Consider the following 22,641-nt stretch of genomic DNA (forward strand, 5'->3'; position numbering starts at 1 on the left):
TCCAACGTGATACCAATTCGATACATAATTTACCAAGTTCCTATAAATTGTCTGGTTGTGGCTCTTAGAACAGGATTTTTTGTTTGTTTGTTTTTTTGCTGGGCTTGCATTTAAGAAAAGGGGGGGGGGGAAGCTCCTGCGTTCCAGATGAGCTTCTCCCCTCCCCAATCTTGTCTGTATCAATTTTCGTGCACGTGAAGCATCCACGATGAAGGAGAGACGAAAGGAGATGCTTTTATGCTGAGGAGAAGCAGTTTGGGAGGCGGAGGAGGAGGGTCTCGGGTAAAAATGGAGATGCCCCCCCCAAGCCCCTCGTCGCCTCCCCCCCTCCACTGTATCAAAGCCTCCTGCTAGTGTCTGGGGAGGGTGGGAGAGTGGGAAGAAGGAGACGTCCCAGCTGTGTTTGACAGTTCTCAGGGCTGAGCTGTGTGGTCTGATGCTGAAGGACGTGGGTGGGTGGGGGCTCGCCCACCCGACAACCCCCCCCCCACCCCCCCACACACACACACGCAGACAGACAGGGGTGGTGGCAAAGGGAGGTTAAAGCAAGCCTTGACATGGTCCAGCCGGAACATCTGAACGTACACTAAGTGATACCCCAATGCCCTTTTTTTGAGAGGGGAAGGTGGGGCACCCCCTTTTCCTGGCTCTGGCCCGAGTGACCTAAGAGTTTTCCTTTTTGTTGAGTTCCTCCTTTGCGATTAAAAAATAATAATTTGAGAGTGGTGAGAGAATGACCGAATTGTTTTTAAGACGGTGAACGCTAGCGTCCTCTAGCGGGATGTGAAAGAATCGCTGATTTTAATGTTCAAATTGTGCATGTTGTTTCTTTTAATAATAATAATAATAATAATAGATTTTATTTGTAAGCGCCTTTCAAGACACCCAGTAAAGTCTGCGTGTGTTAAATGCTGTTCAGTTGTGATGTTAATACTTGGCATTTTTCATCAAACTTTTGCGTGCAATACATTTTGAATTGGATCATATTTTGTATTGCAGTCAACATCACCAAGGGCCTGTCTGTTTCATGTTCAGATGCAGCTGCTCACAATCCTTCTTTTCAACTGACTGATGGAGCGTTAGAAGGCGCCAAGCGACCCCCCCCCCCCCCCCCACACACACACACCCCAGCCAGTAAATAGGTGTGCCTCTAAAACATCTCGTTTCTTTTGTTTCAGCTGCGGGCGCCTGAAAATCAAACGATCCCAAGAGGTTTTGTGCAGCGCGTCATCTCCCAATGTTGTCATGTCGAACTTGCCTGTTCTTTTCGTTTCTGATTCTGCTGCTGCTGACTCGTGCATTTCAATGTGATGTCATAAAACGTGCTTCGAGGAACACTTTTTTTTCTTTTTTCAATGACGTTGCTTTCCTTTACTCAACTGCACAGAGTACCGGGCATCGTTGAGTGGTATGCATCAATTTTTCAGTTTTTAAATATATAATACAAAGATCTATTTATTTATTCAAAAAAGAATGAAAATTAAAATATACTCGTATGTATCTTTCTGAATAATTACTTTTCATACTTCATCAAAAAATGATATAATTAAAATGATTCACTAAAAGACATAGGTGGTTACAGCATTTTTATAATAATGCTTCGTTTACTTCATCATTTTAAGAATATTCAAATTAAATATATAGATAAAATAATACAATAAATTAAACATGTATCCAATTATTTAATAATCTATACATCGGATGTATAAGTTAAAAAATTGTATGCTTATGAATTATACTGTTTGTGTTTTGTCAATTTTGCCAAATTATTGACATGATACAATAAATGTACATACAATACATTTGTTTATCCATGTTAATGCGTATGATTAATTTGGTGTCTTTCCTGTCCTTTTTATAGAAATGCTTTATGGTATCAGGTCCCATCCAAAGCCGAATAAGATCTTCCTGGTTGATCTCCACGCCCTCCCTCCCGGACGTGTTCCCTCCCACCTCTCGGGCCCCCTCCCCTACACGCCGGCTCTGAGATGAGGAGACAAGTTCGCCCACCGCACTCACACTCCGCTCCGCAGTCGCTGTCTTCTGTTTTGGACCAACTGAGGTGGAGGGGGGGACCTCAGAACAGGAGAAGCGTATTTTATCATCTAAGGAATAACATCCGAGCCTGGTAACTTTTAGGACTGCTTTGGTGCACGTTCAGGATGAACAAAGCCGAGAAGGAAAACGAGCCGAGTGAATTCAGCAGCCACGAAGAAGAGGTAGGTGGGCGTGCGCACCTGGTCGGTCTTTTTAGCTTTCCCAAAAACTTAACGACACGTTTGCTTGAGTCGGGTTAGTCATGTAAGCTTATGTAAAATAATTAATAATTTAACATAAGCTTACAGTCACAACTACAACACGACATCGTGGGAAAAGTCGGGACGTCTTTTAAGTTCTCTTATGCACTTGGAATGACGAGTAGGCACTGAAGTTGGCAATTACTTCATCTAGTAAGTTGAAGATGACATTACAACATAGGGCCGCAACATAATCAATGCGGGATCATTTCCACACACTTAGTTTTAGGAGTTAAACTAAAAAAACAATTTAAATTGTTCTGACACGGGCCAAATATTGATCTGTGGCGATCTGTACCAATATCATGCATCACGATAGCCCATTCACTGGTAAACAATCACAAGATCGTGATAGCATTCTTTTTTTCCAAAGCTAAATTGGATTCTGTACAATTTCCAATGACGTTGGCCAATGTTAGCAATCGATGTTGATATCCTACTCCAGCGTATTTTACAAAGATGTATTGTCATGTGTCATGGTACCCTCCCTCACTGGTGAACTGCCACCATTTTATCAATGGGGGGAAAAAAATCGAATTCTGTAAAATTTTTAATGATGCATGTCCCAAATGATCAATTTAAGTTGATTTGATCAAGCCTATGTTTTTTTCCCCTTGAGTTACACAGATATCGTCATGTATCGTGATACCTCCCTCACTCTTCAATGATCATGATATTGTAGCGTGTCATGTGTATGCCGTCTTTTAACGCTTACAATATTATTTCCATACAATTTATAACGCTGCATGACCCAAGTGTCAATATATATATATATATATATATATATATATATATATATTATATCTCATCATGTTTTTACCCCCACCCGATATAGATATATATTTTTTTCCTTGAGTTGACCAATGTCATTATGTATCATTGAAGGGTCGGTCATCATCCAGACATGATGTTAATTTTGGTTGTTAAAAGTTGAATTGTAAGGCAGTCTAATAACAAAGAAATAAAAATATTCTTGCGCTTTACGTCCGTATTGTGATTCTAGTAAGTATATGTAATTTTGTTTTTAAATGTCTTTAGGTCCTTGTTTTTACTTTGTATATGAAACACGCAAAATAAATAAAGGTGTCTTGCCTTGCCTAATGATGCCCGGCCCAAGTGCTGGATAAAATACATTCACAGTGAAATATCATGATATGGCAGGAGCATAATCAACGCGTGATGTAATATAGATCCTATGAGTTTTAGAACACCATGACAATTATTATTTTAATTGTATCATGATATGATATGATATGTTTTGACAGTTTTTTAAAATAGATGTGTCATGAATACCTCCCACCACCTTTAGCCAATTATTCGTATTTCATGATACCGTGTGATACCGCATCATGATACTGATATCAGTACAGTCATATTATTGTGATTATCTTGCTGAATGAAGTGTTTCTATGGGAGGGAAAGATGACGTCTCCCTGGGTTAATGATTTCATGAATTGTGACATGGAATGGAATGCAGCCAATTAAAAAAAACGCTCTGACTGACGAAAAAAGAAGGTAAATAAAGCCAAATATGTCTGACTCAGTGTTTGGTTGTTTCAAAATGGATTCCCTTGACCTCAAGATCTATTTTCCAAAGCAAGTCTTGAGATTTTAAAATACACCCGGCTCCAGTCCTTTTCCGAAATAATCGGGTAACATCGGCACATATTCAGGAGTTCGTTTTTCAGAAATCATGTTTGAGATCTCTGTCTCGGAGGACTTATTTTGGTGCTCTCTGTTGACAATTTCCGAGCACACCACACACAGTGGCACCGAAGCTGTTAAATGCGTGATTTAAAAAAAAATCTTTCTGTGTGGGGATTGTAACAGATCAACAACCTTTCAAGCTCTGAAGAATTATTATGCGTGTGCTGAGCCGAACGTAGCTCCTACCTGGGAGATAGACTGTTTGTCTGGCTATTGAATTGGCAATGATCAGTGCATCCCAAGAGGTTATGCTCGGTTTAGGGTTGGTTTTAGTCAGATAGGGTTTATGTTTTATGGTTAGTGTCATTTGAATTGATGGTAAATCTGGACTTTCCCCACCCAAGCACCCCTCCCAGGATGGTACCACCCACTGTCCAAACCTCGTCTGCTTCCAAAAGAGCAGTAAAACCTGGCCAATAACTGTTGAGAGGCAAAGTTTAACAAGCTGCGAAGTATGACTCTCATGTGCTTAATGCAATGGCTCACTGATTCACACCAGCAAAGTGCCGATGCGGCGGAAGGGCGCGCTAGCCAAACATGGCGATGTCGCAGCTGAGGTATGCGTCTAATCTGGAGAGCGGCTTTTGATAAGACGGCACAATCAGGAGCTATCAGGTGTTCTGGACGCTTTCACGTCGCCAGCTGCTCGTACCGTGCTCCTTTTAGCCAGGTGATGAGGCCTTGTATGGACCGGAAAACTCAGCTGGAGTCAACAACTTTTCCAAGTGTATCTTGGCACTACCGTACATGTTCAAAGCTGTATCGGAAAATTACTCGATACGGCAAACCCGAACACACATCAAGTTCGCAGACCACTGCAAACACGTGCGAGGTCGACCAGGAAAGCACTCCCTGACTGATGCTCGACCATTTTACCCGGGCCGAGATGTCGCGTTGACTCTGCGTGTTAGCGGATCTTCACAAGCGAGACCCCGAAGAGATATGACTCGAGCGAATGTGGCGCGTCTCTTTGGGGGTGCTCTCGTCGGACGGCGTGACCTTTTAGGTACGTGTGGAAGCATGGGGGTGGCCACCAGCGGTCCGTAGCATGCCGGCCTGCTATCCATGAAAAGGGCAAACTGATACATTAACTCTGTGTGACATGAAACGTTACAGAAGGGTCGAAAAAAAATCCGATGTCCAGCTAATGAAGACAAAAAAAAAAAAAGCTCACTGCTTTTGCCCCCCCCGCCAGCCTCCTGCTCTGCCGTCTGATAGGTTGGAGTTTATTTATATAAGCGGCGGGGGAATTGTCATCTTATCTGAGCCATTTGTCAGCTGTGCGACAAGAGCTATTTGAAAAGACAACAACAAGGCTTAGCGTCACCAGCGGCTGGCCAGTGAGTCTGAGAAGAACGCCTTAAACGCGACTTAGGCCAAACTAATACAATTTTGTGTGTGTGTGTGTGTGTGTCTGTGTGTGTATATATATGTGTGTATGTATGTATGTATGTATGTACATATATATATATATATATATATACACATTTTTCCCCCACATCGTCCTATCTCGATTCTCACATTTTTAAAATATTGTTTTTAAACTGCCTGTTTTAAAACATCTGTACTGAAAACAAAAACAAGGCTGTACTTCATTTTATTACCATCTGCAGTACTGTAAAAACGAAGATGAGCGTCGTAAAATATTAAAACAGCGTTTACTCAGGATGACAACAAATATAGAAAAATATCCAAAAACATAATGAAGAAGGTGGGGGGGGGGGGGATTTATTCTGGTTTAAAACGATGCAATATCTTAACCCCGACCAACAGTGGGCAGCGTCTGCTGCCTTTCAGAGCAGATCGCTTTATAAAAGCAAAGAAGAGCCTCACATGTTGGAAGAGCCAACATGGTAAACAAATGTTCTATTTTGGTGTTTTAAAGATCAAACATAATAAAAATGGATAATTTATTGATAGGTCAAAATGCTAATGTTGCTTCACAGAGTTGCCAATTTCCCCAATCCTCCACCTCAAGTCTCTTGACGAGACACACCACTCATTGATGTGCACAAGCACCATTCCCCTAACAAGGCCATTCATAACGGTGGCATACCATAATGAAAAGTGCGTCGTTGTGATGAATCAGTAAGAATAAAAAAAAAAAACTAAAAAAAAACCTGTCCAGCCTCAACAAAGTACAGGAGTAGCGCTCTCAATATTAAGATAGCAGTGGCCCTGTAAACAGGCTAAAGTTAGCTAGCTACGGCTGCTAAGTTGCTAGCATTACTTCTTTGAAATTGTGTGACTATAAAACTAAAGTTACTCATTTCAAGTTTTGGTTGGCATGTAATTAAAAGTCAGTTTGGAATACCCCTGGTAACGGTCAAAATGAACCTAAAATGGCCTCTTCAAAGCAAAATGGCAGACTTCCTGTGCTTTTCGGGCATGACTTTTTTTTTTCCTTTTTTTTTTTTTTTTGCGGTGACTTTTAACTCGTCCCCTAGTTTCCTTCCATCTGCCACACCCGTCTATCTTCCCTCAGCTTGCGTTATCTTGTTCTCATTGCCATTTCCTCCCCAGATGCTTTTGTAGAAGACTCTCTTCTACCACCATTTAATCCCAGTCTTTGTTGGGCGGGTTGGGCGGCCTCAACATTACTGAAAATAAAATTTAGGGGTGGCGGCCCGGTAGTCCAGTGGTTAGCACGTCGACTTCACAGTGCAGAGGTACCGGGTTCAATTCCAGCTCCGGCCTCCCTGTGTGGAGTTTGCATGTTCTCCCCGGGCCTGCGTGGGTTTTCTCCGGGTACTCCGGTTTCCTCCCACATTCCAAAAACATGCATGGCAGGCTGATTGATCACTTTAAATTGTCCCGAGGTGTGAGTGAGGGTGTGCATGGTTGTTCGTCTCTGTGTGCCCTGCGATTGGCTGGCTACCAATTCGGGGTGTCCCCCGCCTACTGCCCGAAGACAGCTGGGATAGGCTCCGGCGCCCCCGCGACCCTAGTGAGGATGAAGCGGTTCGGACGATGAATGAAAATTTAGGGGTCCACATCACAACCCCCAAAACTCATTAAAAAAAAAGAAGTTTCCGGCCTTTAATTGAGCCGAGGTGCGTTTTTGACATATTTCCTCAGGGCCAAATGTGGGCCTGTTTAGTTGAAGACCGTTTTTATTCCGTTGTATTTAAATGGCAACAGGTGAATTCACCGGTTAAGTCGATTTGCATTTAATTCTTCTGCCTGTCATTTTGTCCTTGGTACAGATAACACATTATTGTTGTTAATAAACAGGAATTTTCTGATCAAGTTAAATTTCCAGAGACATTTGGAATAAGTGCAAAAAAAAAAAAGAAGCAAATAAATAAAAAGCACAAATCGGAGTATTTGGGGGCCAAGGTGCATGTAGAAACCCTGAAATTGCTTTTCTCTCTGTAATCCATACAAATTCCAGAGACCATGTTCACCTTTTTCTTGGACTACTGGTTCATCTTTCTGGCTTTTGAAAATCAACCAGTAATTGATGCTCCCTCTCAGAAGGTTCATAATTGACTGTGCCACAAGATGACAGCAAAGCACCACTTTTGTTTGAATGAAGCTCCTCAACCACTTCAATGTAGTTCCTGGCCACCAAATGGCACCAGAGCAATACTTTTATTTTCGTAGCGATAGAGCTGCCGCCTGCATGTTTGTAGTTATTTTTGTCTGTGGAAAGAAGTTTAGGTGAATCCACTTTTTTTTTTTACTTCAAAGAAAAAAAAAGTTGATTTCTTTTTGTTTTTGTTTTTGTCTTTGTTGCACTGTTTTAGATCACGATGAGGGCCATTGTCGTTTGGTAAAAATGCAAGAGTGTGCCCACCTGAGAGTGGCTGATGGGACCAGACGCTTGTAAAGGTTAACCTGTTGGAACATTTACAGCTCGGCAGCGCTTTGATTGTTGCTTAAAAGCACATCGAGGGGAACGTGACTACTCGAGTGCACTCGACCTCTCCCTCCGCAATCAACTTTACCCAACCTCTGACCCGCGCACCCCTCATGAATCCCAAGTGAAAGTCGAATCCTTGACCCATCACTAGACAAATCGAGTCATCCGTTTATGGTGGTCCCACACTTCTGCTGTTGTTCCATTACGCACAATCTCAAGTGATGCCGACAGGCAAGTGCTCTCAGCCTGGATTCCAAGTCATTCGATAAGTTCCATTAGTTTTGCGGATCCGATTGGTGACTTTACTGATTGATCGGCAAATCATGACGTTCGCAGCCGATAACTAATTTTGGCATGTAATGCTAAATATCTGCCCATCTAATCCAGCCGATCAGATCTGGAAAAAACTGACAAAAAAAACCCCTCTTGTGGTTCAATTCAATCTGTACTTTAAATCGAGATACTCTTCATCCAGATGTAAACTGCAGCAACATTAGTAAGCAGTAGTGTTTTGTAGCAAAATAATACACACCTATCGATGTCGTATAGATTGAAAAAAAAAACGCCAGCTTTTTTAGCTGTACATGAACTACAGGTGTGTATATATATATATATATATATATATATATATATATATATATATACATACACTGTACTTTATGTACAAACAGGAACAGCTGCAAGACCAGTCAGTAGCATTATATGGAGCAAAACAAACTAATTACATGTACAAAAAAACATTTGCTGACTATTATACAGGGTGACCCAAAAAGATGCGTACCCATGAAAATTTCAATTGTGAGTTTGATTAAAAAGCTATGTATTTCAAATTACAACCACACATTATTCAATTTATGGAAGACCATTCACCAGAGTTTCAGCTATTTCTGTCAATTTTTAGTCAATTTATGGCTTTCCCAAGATGTGTTCCAAATGTCCACCATTCCGTTGCAAGCAAACCTGTACTCGTCTGACAAAGTTGTCAATCACTTTTACACACTCCTCTTTCGGGATGGCTCTTATTTTTGCTGGGATGGCAGTTTTCAGTTCCTCAATTGTTTGTGGATTTCCCTGGTATATACATTTTTTATCGAATAAAATATGGGTACGCATCTTTTTGGGTCACCCTGTAGGCTAATGTTTTTTTTTTTTTTTTTTGCAAGTTGCAGGAGTGTAGTGTGGTGAAAATGATGACAATGGAGTAGTGTAGTGGCCTCGTCAAGGTTAGAGTCGCATCCTGCTGCGTTTGGCTTATCTATTAACTTGGCTATAGAACACACACATGCACATTCACTGGGTTTGCATGGCGGGGAGGAAGCGGGGGTGGTGGAGAGAAATGGTAATCATCTCCCATCGCACCAAGGTCCTGTCCCTCGTTTGAGCCACTCTAAAAAAAAAAAAAAAAGTAGTCAATTAACATCAGCAAATATGTGCGGAAGTCACACGGAGTTTATAATGAGACATTCCAAGGCCAAACAAAAATCCCCTTTCCAGGACGTTGCTCAGATTTCCAAGCGATTGTTCGCATGGGAGGTGATGGAAATAGAAGGAATGGGTTGTCGCCCTCCTTGGACCTTCCCCAACAAAACTATTTCAAGTCCTAATAAGGCTGAGACTTTTTTCTTTAATATAATATGTTCTTCAAGTGGTGTCCTTCATGAGATCTAATGAGTTTTGGCTTCAGTACGCACTGTTGCCTGGACAAGAAAGAAAAAAAATCTTATGAGAATAAATTGATATTTTTCCCCCACCCAAGAAATACAGTCTTACCCTCAATAGAGTGAAGTCCTTTTTTTATTTTGACAAGGAAAATATATGTGTATATATCTATAGATAACTATAGATATATACTGTGTATATATATGTATATATATATATATATGTATATATATATATATATACAGTATTTTTTTTTCGTAAAAAAATAAAACATTTTGCTACGAATGCAACTTTTTTTCTGAAAAACTAGTTTACTCACCAATAGTTGTGATTTCTTTTTCCCGTTAAAAATGAAATTTTCAAATTGGCACTTTATTCTAAAATTAGTCTTGATTTTACGAAAAAAAAAACAATCTCAAAAGGAATAGTTTTTCTAAAAAAAAAAAATAGGTGACAACTTTGTTACCCCTTTTGTTAGGGTTGTCCTGAGCCCCCCCCCCCCCCAAAAAAGAAAATAGTACCGGATGCCGTTTGTGTACATCCAAAATGTTCTCCGATGTTAGCACTCCCTTCCCACCATATACTCAATGTAAAAAAATATAAACTTGAATTGTTATTTTGCACCTCAAAGAGTTAATTCTCAAAGTCCTTACATTTATTTATTTATTTTTTTTATTCAAGTGCAGTGTATCAGCATGTTTGAGGTTGAATTTAGAATTTTTTCCGGTGCCGATCTTTGTTTTGTATCGCTTGATTCAAGTATCTTCGAACATCTCATGCTAAAAAAATAACTAAAAGAATGTATCCTTTCTGCTGATATCGTTTCAGATCGAAATCGGTATCGGACAGTACTTGAGCGTGCGATATTATTATTGCAAGATGTATTGGGACCCCCTTTCGGATCTTTTTTTTTGGGTGGGGGGGAGGAGTCACAACTTGAAGATAGTTTTTTTTTCTCAGAAGAAAGTCTTGTTTTTCATAAAAGTCGGTTACAACTTTTTAATATTTTTTAAATATTATTTATTCCCTTAAGAATGACACTTCCAAAAGAGAGAAAAAAAATCACATGATAGTTGAAGAAGAAAAATAATTGTTACCATAAGGGTCTGTCTTTTTTGGAGAGAAAAAGAAATGCTAAACAATCATGTAATACTATGACAATGAAGCTGTAAAAAAAAAAAGAAAAGAAAAAGCGAAATCATGAGAGTGCAGTATTTATCCACTTTAGAAAAAAAACAAGCTTTAGGTCATGAAATTTGGGCTTCCTGAAGTGACGTGGGGGGGTGCATTGTTCCAGTGGCGCCCTTGGTGGGATTTGATGTTTTTTGGCCTCAGCGTCGTGTTGCTGGGGAGCTGACCCGCCACTGCGTCTCTTGTGGTCTCCTCTGCTGACATTTTGATCCAAATGTTGCCCGCCTGTGACCATAAACGGTCAACGATTCAAATCCCCCACGATGGAGATGTCTTGACTCACAAGGAAGTGAAAAAAAAGCCAATCCGAAATGCAACAAAAGAGGTTTGACCCCAAACGCGCGCCTTGACGTCCGGCCTTTCTGCACCTCGCCTGACCCCAAAGTCCGGTCAACAAAGAGCCGCTTGGCGTAATCCGCAGCAGATGTTCGGCGGTGTGAAGATTTTGCCGGTGAATCACAGGGAATGTGCAAACTCACCGGACGCGCGGCGGAACCGTTGCCTATCGCAACAGCTGACGTCAGGAAGTCCTGGGGCACAAGTGGGAAGGCGGAATGGCCCGTTGTTGTCAAGCGGGTCTGCGGGGTCTCGCAGACGCAAGCACCGTTAGATGTGCGGAATACCGTTCATGTGTGTTAGGCTTCCTCGTAAGCTTAACCAAATCTTATTTACTCCATCCGAATGACGTCTTGCCCCCCCCCCCCCCGCCCACAAAAAAATTAACTAAACTAAATAAAATCTGATTTTGCCACTTTTTTCCTTAGTCATCGTAATTTTCCAAAAAAAATTCTCCTGAAAAATTTTACTGAGCCTGCAACATTAAAAAACAAAAAACACGTTTCCCCAGTAAGATTGCCATTCAAAAATATATTTTCATGAAAATACAGCAGAACCTCAAGTTACAAACTTAATTGTTTCCCTGAGCCCGTCTATAACCTGAAACATTCATACGCTTACATGCAAAAAAGAGTTGATGATAAAATATAAATACATAATTGTTCTTTCAAAAATATATAAACTTTTTGTGTTTTTTGCAGAGAAAAAAATACTATTTATTTTGAAGTTGTAATTTTTTTTCTGAGGAAAAAAAATCCTGTAATCTGCTTTTTTCATTTTACAGGATTTTTTTGTTGGGAAAAAAATATCTCACTTGTGAAGCTACCAAAAACTGAAGGTTGTATTTTTTTCAGTTTAAAAAAGTTGCTACTCAGAGTGAGAGGGAAAAAAAAAAAATGTTTTGTGGGGACAATTTTCTGAGAAATCACATTTCTTTCATCTAAAACTACTTTTTGCTTATTTTATTATTATTATTATTTTTTAATTTGACTGAATGTGGTGAGCTTGTGCGTCGATGTTATTCAAGCTGACCCGGCAGAGACGGAGCCCACTTGCGGCCCCGTGGCGTCTCGCTCCGCTAAGATAAGAGCAAAGGTGACCAAGGTGATGTTTGGCACGGTGCCTCGGTCCTAGCACACCCTCCCACCACTACGCCCCCACCCCCCGCCCCCCATCTCCACCCCTCCCGTTGCTAAGCTCCTTTGTTTGTGTGCTGCTCTCTCTCCATTGGCATGAGTAGTGCGGATCGGGTTACATGTGGGAATGAGATGGAGCGTTAGCTCAGCGCTTCCTTTGTCCCCCCAGCTGGGAATCTCAACGCTTTTACGTAAAATCCAATCACGGACCACTTGAGCAACTTTGGAGTTGACACACACACACGCACACATGCACAATGTATATTCACCATTGATATTATTTGCTGTATTTATGCCTCACTTTCATTCGTTACAAGAATAAATTTCTTCCTGGAAAATTTTTCTGAAGATCCCCTTTAAAATATGACTTTACGGTTAGAAGGCTGCAACCAAATTGTAATCCTGTAAGAAAATTGTTTTTTTTTCAAACAAAAAAAGTTTTTCAAACTAAAAGCCTTTCTATGGGGGGAAAAAATATAATAATTGCACTTGCAAAAAGTTATTACCGGTACATGTTCCCGTTTGTGGTTTACCGCACACGTGTACTGTCCAGGAAGTCAAGGATAAGCAAATGGTATTCACGCTATGCACAGAATGTATGTCTGAGTGTGTGCATGTGTGCATCTATGTCAGGGGTCACCAACCTTTTTGGAAATTGCAAACTAAGTCTTGGCTAGTGATGAATGCAAAAAGGTGACTTACTGTTTGAAGTAATACATTTCCTCAAATTATATTTACTAATGTGATCATGGTTTTATTAATAATTAATTCTATTCACTTGTGATTGACTGGTTAGCACGTCAAACTCACAGTGCAGAGGTTGTGGATTCGATCCCGGCTCTGGCCTTCCTGTGTGGAGTTTGCATGCTTTCCCTGTGCTTGCGTGGTTTTTTTCCGGGTACTCCGGTTTCTTCCCATATTCCAAAATACATGCATGGCAGGTTAATGGAACACTATAAATTGTCCCTGGGTGTGAGTGTGAGCACAGATGGATGTTCGTCTCTGTGTACCCTGCGATTGGCTGGCAACCAGTTCAGGGTGTTCCCCGCCTACTGCCCGAAGACAACTGGGATAACCTCCAGCACCCCCCCCCCACGACCCTTGTAAGGATAAAGTGGATCAGAAAATGGATGGATGTCTATTCACTTCTGGGCGGTTGACTGGCTTGCACATCGGCCTCACAGTGCAGAGGTCCAGGGTTTGACTCCGGACTCCGCCATGAGGTCCTTGGGGGGGCTAGCTGGTGGTGGTTGGTGACACTCATCTAGTGGAGATGAGTGTATTTTCTGGAAGCTTTATGGGACATGTTTGCCACCGAATTCTTTTCACTTCAAACCCCAATTTATGCTTCAACTTTACAGATACCACAACTGCTGTGCGGGCAGCGTGTGTTATTTGCCATTCATAGTCGGACACTTAATTAATCCATTAGGCAAGTGGTTTACACCAAAACAGCCCTGAGTGATGATCTCGTTTCCATGGCGATTCCCCCCCTCTCTCGGCTTTCCCGTTTCTGCATTCCCCGGAACGCTTCCTTTTCTATTCAGCCCGCCGCTATACATTAAAATTCCCTGCCAGTGAGCCACGGCCCAAGTTGAAAAGTTCAAATGAAGAAAAACAAACTCAAAGAGACTCTCCAAGTTAATGGAGCCGATGCGATGTGTTTGGTCTTCTCCGCAGGTCCGAACGCTCTTTGTCAGCGGGCTGCCACTGGACATCAAGCCACGGGAGCTCTATCTTCTCTTCAGACCATTTAAGGTGTGTTTGGATGTTTCCAGTGCACGGATGAGCAAGGGCTATTCTTAGCGGCTGTTCTTTCCACCCGTCAATCGTAGCGGCCATTAACAGTGATGAAATAAACGGCAACGGAAAGTCGCCCAAGGTTCAAGTGTCTGACTTTGGAGAGGCGAGGTTCAATCGTGGCCGACGATTCGCACCAATTTTTTTAATCCTGATATTATCGTCTTCTTCCTTCCAGGGCTATGAAGGTTCCTTGATAAAGCTCACCTCCAAACAGGTAGGCTCGGAATTAGAATGCGGTGATGACAATTCGAATGTGGTGCCATCCATTCATCCGTCTAGTGAACACGGTTCAAATTTGGGAGCAGTCGAAGAAAATTTGTGGGACGAGTTGGTCTGAAGGACTGCTAAAATCAAATGTCCAAAATTCACATAAAATGACTTCTTCATTCCAACATGCCCAACTTCGCTTGTCTTTTCAGGCATGGCTTCTTCAGACTTTTTCATGCGTCTACTCAGGATAGATATGCCTGCCAAATTTCATTTTACTAAGTGAAACTGTCTTTTTGGGCGATATTAAAATAAATAAATGACGAAATAAATCCATAGAGGTGTTGCTGAAAATGAACACATTGACCCTAAAATGTCTGAGTCATTCCAAAAATGGTAGACGCCTTTTGGGTTTTTCAGCCTAGAGACTTTTTTTGATGGGTCCACTGATGATAGACTGCCAAATTTGATGTTGCTAAATTAACGTGACTTCAAGGGCAGCCTTTTTTAATTCATCTCAGTCGATTTTTGTGTTTTATGATGAGTCATCCAACTGCGCCGCCACGACACCGGCGTGGAAACAGGAGTTCAGTTTAGCCAATTAGACAACACAAAATCGTTATGCCCAAAATTCACCACATCATGGCTGTGGCCAATAAGTGTTTTTAATGTTGTACGCACAATGTGGAAGAGAGAAAAAAAAGTTATGGAAAAAAAATCATAGTTGTAAAAGAAAAAAATGGACTGAGCAAGATGTCCCCAAGCAAGTAATGACATTTAGCTTACGCAAAAAAAAGTTGTGTATTTTTACTGTCTCACTATTTCCTATTTTAAGCCAAACTTAAGTTGTCACACCTTGTCACGGTTTTGAAAAAAAAAAAAAAAACGTCCTTGAAGCAAGTGAAATCCTCTTGCACTTAAATGGCCCGCTAAGACAAAAAAATGTCTTGGCAAATGGAGCAAGCATATTTTATACTTTGATTTGAGATATTTTTCATCTGGGTTAGGTTGGAGTTTTTGGAGCATAATTTAAGAAAAGACAAGTGGGATGAAAGGCTTTCCATAGCCATGCCGCCAATGGGGAGTCATTTCCTTATAAAGCAAGAGGCCCATCTCAGGCCCTTTCTATTTATATGTTCCTGTTTTGCTTTTTCTCTCTCTCCCTCCCGCTCTCTCCCCCCCCCCCCCCCTGTGTTTTTCAAGTCCTCCCCCCTTGTTCAGAATTCCCATAACCCCTGTTTTTCCAGATCACTTACAACAGATCAACCCCACGGGATATTTTCATTTCCCTCCATACCCGTCGAATAATAACAACCCCATTGTTGTCTCTTTCCTTGTGCTCTTCTTTGCAGCTTAGCCAAGATGCAAAAATCGATTTTCAACCTTTTTTTTTTTTTGGGCCACACTTCTTCATCTCGGTTTTGTCTCTCACATTGCTTCCATATTTGGGCAAAGGAGGGGAACGGAGGGATGAGATCTGCAATGCTCTTAAGATTCATAAACAGCCTTGAGCGCCGAAGTGAAGAATATGACTAAACGGGATGGGCTGTGGGGGGGCGGGGGGTTCATAATAATTGTTGTTTTTATGCTTAGTCCATAAGAGGAAATCCAATGTTCATGGCATTTTTAAATAAAAAAGCCTTTGCCTCCGAAGCCGAAGAGCCACTCTTTTCCCTCAGTTTCATAAACAGACTACGACACTGAGGGGAATACAACCAAACAGGGTGGGGGTTGAATGTTTTTTTTTTCCCTTACAAGGAACACGTCTATGCCACTCAGACAGGACTGCCGAGTCAGTTTTTTTTTGTTGTTGTTGCCCTAAACCATGTTTCTTTCCTCCCCAGCCGGTGGGCTTTGTCAGCTTTGACAGTCGATCAGAGGCGGAGGCTGCTAAGAATGCCTTGAACGTAAGTGTCACGCCCTCTCCGCCAGCATCCCATCACACGCAAAGTGCAGCTAAGACAAAAAGCATCTGTGTCTCTCATGCGCGTGTTTACCGCCAGCGAAAGCTGTGGGGGGGCAAAGGGGGGGGGCAAGGTCAGACACCTAAGCAAGCGCTCGTTTCACACGTAAATACAAGATATTGATCTCTGGCTTACTGCGCAGCTCGTTATTTCACAATTGAGCTAACGGCCTTGATGAGAGGCTTTCCAGAAGATCTTTTTTTAAAAAACAACAAAAAAAACCCGGTCAAATCGTCTTCTCGCACACATTTTGTACGCCGGCCCAAATTTCTCACAGGACTCTTTCCAAATCTGCCTTAATAAGATAATCGTGCTCCGACTATGTTAGAAAGATATTTCTTGAAACAATTATTCATTGTGAAAACTGATTTCTCTCCTGTCTTGTTTTCTCATGTTAAAAAAAAGAAAGAAATGTTTTTACATTCATTTGACAATTAAGTATGCTAGAGGAGATGAGGACGCAACTCAACTTTGCGATTGCAATTAAAAGCGATATTTCACATGTGCGACATTTGCAGCAGTGAAAAGTTCATATTTTGTCTTTAACCCTTCCATGCACCCCGTAACCTGATAACATGAAAAGCTGTCCACTGTAGTAACCGTTGTCCCTTGAAAGGCCTAAATAATTTGATAACTATGTTTTTTAACAATAAGCCATAACAGCCAACACAATGTAATAAGTCTACCGAGTGAGATTTCACTTTTGATGACATGAACTTTAAGGCTGGGCGATAATTCAATCTTGATATGTATTGCGATAGACACGTGAGCAATCTCAAAAGAAAATGCCACAGATAAAATGTTTGAAAGCCAGACCGTGGCATTGCGCGTGTTGTAGGCAGGAAATGAAGTAGTTAAACCACCAAAATAGAACCCCCTTCAACAACAAATAAGAAGCATCCTATCCAATGAAGAAGTGGCTAAACCAACATCTAAGTAGTGCGCGGGTACGTGCGCAATTCTTAAGCGCAACAAAAGAAGAGTGTAACTTCATTCAAAGTCCAGTCGACTCAGTACAACTCTTGCAATAAGATGATATTGTGCATACTTACCCAATTAAACACCTCCAAATGGAGACATGGTGTACAAGCTGTCTTTGTCGTGCTAGCGGCAGTGTTAGCCATATCCGACCTTTGCATCGCATGCCGCTCAACATTTTGGACATAACGACCCACATGGTGCCACCCGCGCCGAGGCTGGAGATGGTTTGACAGGATGCAGAGATCCTTCTGTCAACTAAGCTCATCTTCCACCACTGGCTCAATAAAATTACTCGGCACGGCATTTGTTTTTAATGTTAGCCACGTGGCCTGACCTCTCTCCAACTGTAAACCCGTCTCTGTCCCAGAAATGTTCATTTTACACGCACATGTGCCTGCCTGTCCTTGTGCACGCCGGTGATTCAACAAAACTTGCAGAAGTACACTTTTTTTGGGAAAAAATGTAAAACAACATGCCAGTATACACCTCGTTAGCTGTTTCAATCTTTTATGGTCTTGTTTTTCTTTGTGTCCTCCTCCTTGTCCAGTGTAAATCGCACACTTGACGTCTCGTTGCTCCCAACATGGATTGTACCCGAGTGTTGAAAATGTTGCTATAAAAGTGAAATGCATAATTATAGAGATGCATTTTTCCAAGCTAAACTACAAACTTTGCAATTAATTAATTACTACCAATTAAGCCACACAAAATTCATGAAGCCTTCCTTTCATGTTTAGAACAGGTCCATTGTCATTTTTTTTATGTTCTGTTTGTAAAAGATACCTTTTTGAACACTCGTGTAATGATTGAGAATGCTAAAGTGAAGTGGTATGAGAAAAGTGCCCTTTCCCATATCGTGTCTTTGTGATTTCCGGTGGTTGCGTGACCTCGTAAAAGCAAAGCAAACAATTAATGCCAGGCGAAGGTGTGACATGAGCACTGATGTTGAAGTCTTGCGATTACAGCTGTGTATTTTTTTTTTGGAAAAAAAAAAGCCTATTTGTCCGATTTTGGGAGGGTCCCGCTGTACTTCCTTTTAACTGCACGTCCTGATGTTTCTGGAATGTTGCTTGTTCGGAATAATGACGGCAAACAAACTCTTCCGTATTTCAGTATGCATATACCGACCCGCGGGATGCACACAAACAGTCTCAACTATTGTTTACTCAGAAAAAGATTTACATATTTTCCTCCCTTTTTGACGCACACCAGGCATCAAAAAGCTGCAATGCTCCCACATGAGGAGGATTCTGAGCTGTCACACTAGTGTGAAAAAGCAAAACAAAATAGTGAGTAAACTATTTCAGGAAAAAGATATACAAAAAAAAAAGATTAAACACTTGCTTTGAACATTAAATCTGAACTACCGAGGTGAGTCGCAAGATTTCACATTGATTTTTAGCAACCTAATCTACGACAAGCGTAAAAAAGGTAACTAGTAGTTGTAACATGCAAAAGAAATAAAAATAAAACACCCAGTTGTAGAATTAGATCCTACTATTTGGCGGTCTCGCATGAGTGTAAGCAATAAAGAACTATTGCTGAAGTTGCTAAACAAGCTGAAAAAGGCTCAAAGAAGACCCTGTGAATGACATAATACGGTACGCCGGACACATCACGTTCCAGTTTTCATTTGTCAGCCATCATCACGTTTGGCGAAACGAAATACCACGCTAATCCGCAACTGAGCCATTTATAACTGACGCCCCCCCCCCCCCCCCCCCCCAACCCAAGATTGCTTTCTTGCCTGTAAATTCTACCTTGTGAGTAACACAGAAGGATAAAAGATACATGAAAGCTCTTGTCGGACACCTGATCAACAAACCCAGCGTGCGAAAAATAGAAATGTCAAAGACCTCCATGAAAACTCGCGCCTCAGTTGTCTAAATTCGTTGTCGCTTTATCGCTTCATGAAGGCGCTCACGTTTATTTATAAGCTAAGAAAAGTAGATGGTGAAACAAAGTGTTCCTAAGGTCTCTGTGCTTCGAATGTGCAATGTCTCACCGGCATTAAATCATGATTCACAAACTATTTAATTATTTTGCCTTCTACTTAATTATGTTGTTATTCTGTTTTTATGAAATGCAATAGAGATACCTTTTATGTTTCAGAAAAAAAAAACACATGACAAAAATTGTTCTTGTTTTTGGGGGTTGGAGTAGGGTGGTGAGAGGCTGGAACGGATTAATGGCATTTCCATTCATTTCAATGTGGAAACCTGATTTGAGATGTATAAAAATGTTTACCAAAACAAACTCTTCTCCATTTTTTTAATCTCAGGGGGTCCGCTTTGATCCCGAGATCCCACAGACCCTCCGGTTGGAATTTGCCAAGGCCAACACCAAGATGGCCAAGAACAAGCTGGTTGGCACCCCCAACCCTCCTTCATCCCAGCAGAGCCCCGGCCCACAGTTCATTAGCAGAGACCCGTGTGAGTACTGCAGTGGAACCGCTTCAGTTGACAACAATATGTTCCCCTTTTATTTTTCCCGTAGGAAATAAGGGAATGAATCAGTCCCAGGGTCCCGCTGTCGCCGTCGTAAAAACTTTATTAACTGTCCAGGCTTTTACAGTCACAGAGTGCAAAAATAATTGTAAATAGTATCATATAAAAGTGATTAAAAAAAATCAAGGTACAAAAAAAAGGCATTGTCATAGTGCAAGCTGGGCGTGACATGTCTTAGCTTTTAGTTTCAAAAAGTTAACTATTCATCTGAAATTTTTTTTTTTAAAGCAGTAAAACGTAAAAAAAATGTGGACAAATCACAGAGGGACAGTGGAAAGATTAGTTAGAGGCGGCAAAGGACACGGCGCAATTTTTCACATTCTTTGTTGTCATTCTTTATTTGCATCTCTGATTTATTGCCTATTTTTAAATCAGAGATGCAAATACATTTTCAAGATGATTTTTTTTGCATTGTTTCAGGATCTGCCCTCAATTTTTTTCTCTAGTACATCAAGTTTTCATCATAAAATAATAAGAATAAAAATATCGTCATATATTTAGTAATATTTATAAATTAAGGGTTAGGTTTGGCAACAGGTGGAATTGTTTTTTTTTTCTGAAACGCCATAGCTATAAATTACAATGTATGTTAAAATACATATTGCGCGAGCTATTATAACAATGAAATTATCTTTAAAAAACCTGATGTGCCTGAGAAAAAAATTAGATATTTTTAAATAAGCCTCAAAAATACATTAAGGGATGCAAAGTTATCTCAGATTTAAAATGTCTGTTGACCAATGGAATAAGCCAAAATTTAAAAAAATGAATCATCCACAGGCATCCACAGAAATATTCACCACTGTTTGACAAAGTAAAACATAAATAACAGTCAAACAAATGAAGAAGTGTTTCACGCGGTTATGATTAACAAAATCTTTCCCGGAAGATTTAAACTCTTTGCTGTATTTGAGTTGCGGGCGAGCCAGGTGTGTTTGTAGTGCAATAGCCCCGAAAGTTCAACATTTCCCCCCAGAAGCTTCCGGATTCCACAGTCATGCTGCAACCGCTCTTTGCCGCATTCTTCCCCCAATGAGCAAACAAACGCTCTTATCTGAAAAATGTGGTGCCAGAGAAAGGGTATGGGTGTGTGTGTCTGTAGGGGGGAAATAAGGGAGCCATTACTGACACGATGACGTCATCGCTCTCAGAGAAACGGCAACCATTTTGTGATAAGGTGTTGTTTGCTTCATTGTGCTCGCTTTGCAATCCAAGTGCTCTTTTCCTCGATTCCCGCTGTGCGCCGTCACCTCTCTTTTTTGCTCACCGGCTCGTTTTATGGACTCCTTTCAGTAATCGGACCGCCTCGCAGCATAATCGCTTGGAAGCCAAGAGGCTAGTTGTCAATCAAACAAACCAGCAATGATAGGGGAGCTAATTTTAGATTGACTTTTTTTTTTTCTTAAACTACTTATGTCACGTTTCAGCTGGTTTACTTTCTGCGGCATTGTACTTGGAAAACACTGGGTTTGAAAATGTCTTTCTACACCATCGTAATGTTTCCATTTAAAGTCAAAGTGATCTTTCGACTTCTCTTTACACATTTGAAAACTACGAGGAAATAATATAGGTGATCTTCATCAGTTTCGTTTTTTGGTGGAAAAAAAAAGAAAAAAAAGAAAGGCATGACTGTTTTGTTCTATTTGCCTTTTAGGATGAGCAACACTTATTTTTACACTTGTATTACAGCTTACAATGCTAATACGAAATAGCAGTTGTCTTGTCGCATTTTTTGTCATGCCAAAAAAACAAATCTAACACCATGATGATTCATTGACTTATTTTTTTAATGTTCAATAACTTGAAAAAATCTGCGAAGCGGCCAAGGTACAAACAAAGTTAAGTCTGTTTCATTTTTTTTTTTTAATATCAAAAAAAAAATTCTCTATTGGAAAATGTAAGCATGAGCATTCCTAGCGGTCATATGTCAATGGAATAAAAAAAAAGATTACACAAAGAGTAAAAGTAACAAAACTGTCATTAGTGTCTTTCTGTTTGATGACGGCAAGTCGTCGTTGCATCACAAATGTCTTTTGGGATGATCCAAAAAAAAGTATCTAAACATAATATCAAAAAATGCAATCAGTTCTTAGAATTTGTAAAAAAAAAATAAAAAAAAAACACAACTCCACAGTAAAATAAGAGAACAAGAAAACGGTCATGACTTTTTAAAAAAAATCTTGAACAACACTGTCGTGTCGCAAATTTTCTTTTTGAAACAGACTCGTTGTTCATAGTAAAACATGAAAACTATAAAACTGTTGCAAATGTCCATTTGCCTTTTATGACGAATGACGTCAAATATTATTCAAGCGCTGCTACTTGCCAAACGTAACACACTTGCAACTTTCTTTGCCTTTTATGGTGGACCGATTTTTTTTTTTTCTCTCAAAAACGTAAAATGATCCAAACTTGTTGCGTCAATGACAGCCAAGGAGTCCATTTGGGATGCTCCACCCACTCCCACCCTCGCGTCACCTTTGAGCACCCGGGTTGACCATCAACGCCCTCCCTCGCCCGTATCGCAGCCGTGCAGCGGCCTCACCCCACGCCCGGTCTTCTTCTTTCCACAGATGAGCTCACAGTGCCCGCTCTCTATCCCGGCAGCCCAGACGTGTGGGCCTCGTACCCGCTGTACCCGGCGGAGCTGTCGCCAGCCCTCCCACCCGCTTTCACCTACCCCTCCTCGCTCCACGCTCAGGTAACCACGGCACACCCCCCCCCTGGTCCCCCTGCCGCCGCGTACCCATCCCCAAGCACTCTTCGCACCCACCACATCTGCCCCCTCCCCTCACCCTCAATCCGCCTGCGTCGCTTTTCCGATGGACTGGAAGGTGTGACTACGATGGAAAAAATGTACAGTGGAAAGAACCGAGGGGAAACAAATAAATGGGGACAAATAAATGCCTCCCTCAGATCGATGGCTCAGTTTTCTCCCCAATTAGAAGAACTCTATTAAATGCGATTATTCACACACGGACGGCGAAT

General features: G+C 41.1%; 1 protein-coding gene across 4 annotated transcripts in view; it reads left to right on the forward strand.

Annotated features, from left to right (window-relative positions):
• Positions 1-1,687: 1,687 nt before the first annotated feature.
• Positions 1,688-22,641, forward strand: part of rbpms (RNA binding protein, mRNA processing factor) — a 31,036-nt gene continuing 10,082 nt past the window's right edge. Inside the window, exons 1-6 of one of the 4 annotated variants that reach the window (XM_086104752.1) lie at positions 1,696-2,219; positions 13,872-13,949; positions 14,170-14,208; positions 16,046-16,108; positions 19,428-19,578; positions 22,227-22,354. In XM_086104752.1, the coding sequence (XP_085960878.1) occupies positions 2,163-2,219; positions 13,872-13,949; positions 14,170-14,208; positions 16,046-16,108; positions 19,428-19,578; positions 22,227-22,354 (516 nt within the window). In that variant the 5' untranslated portion in view covers positions 1,696-2,162. Of the gene's footprint in view, positions 2,220-13,871; positions 13,950-14,169; positions 14,209-16,045; positions 16,109-19,427; positions 19,579-22,226; positions 22,355-22,641 lie in introns of all 4 variants that reach the window. The other 3 variants (XM_086104751.1, XM_086104754.1, XM_086104753.1) reach the window with 3 other exon arrangements.

This window comes from Hippocampus guttulatus, chromosome 2 (assembly GCF_054856545.1).
Source record: "Hippocampus guttulatus isolate MCC_2025c chromosome 2, RoL_Hgut_1.0, whole genome shotgun sequence".
NCBI lineage: Eukaryota > Metazoa > Chordata > Actinopteri > Syngnathiformes > Syngnathidae > Hippocampus > Hippocampus guttulatus.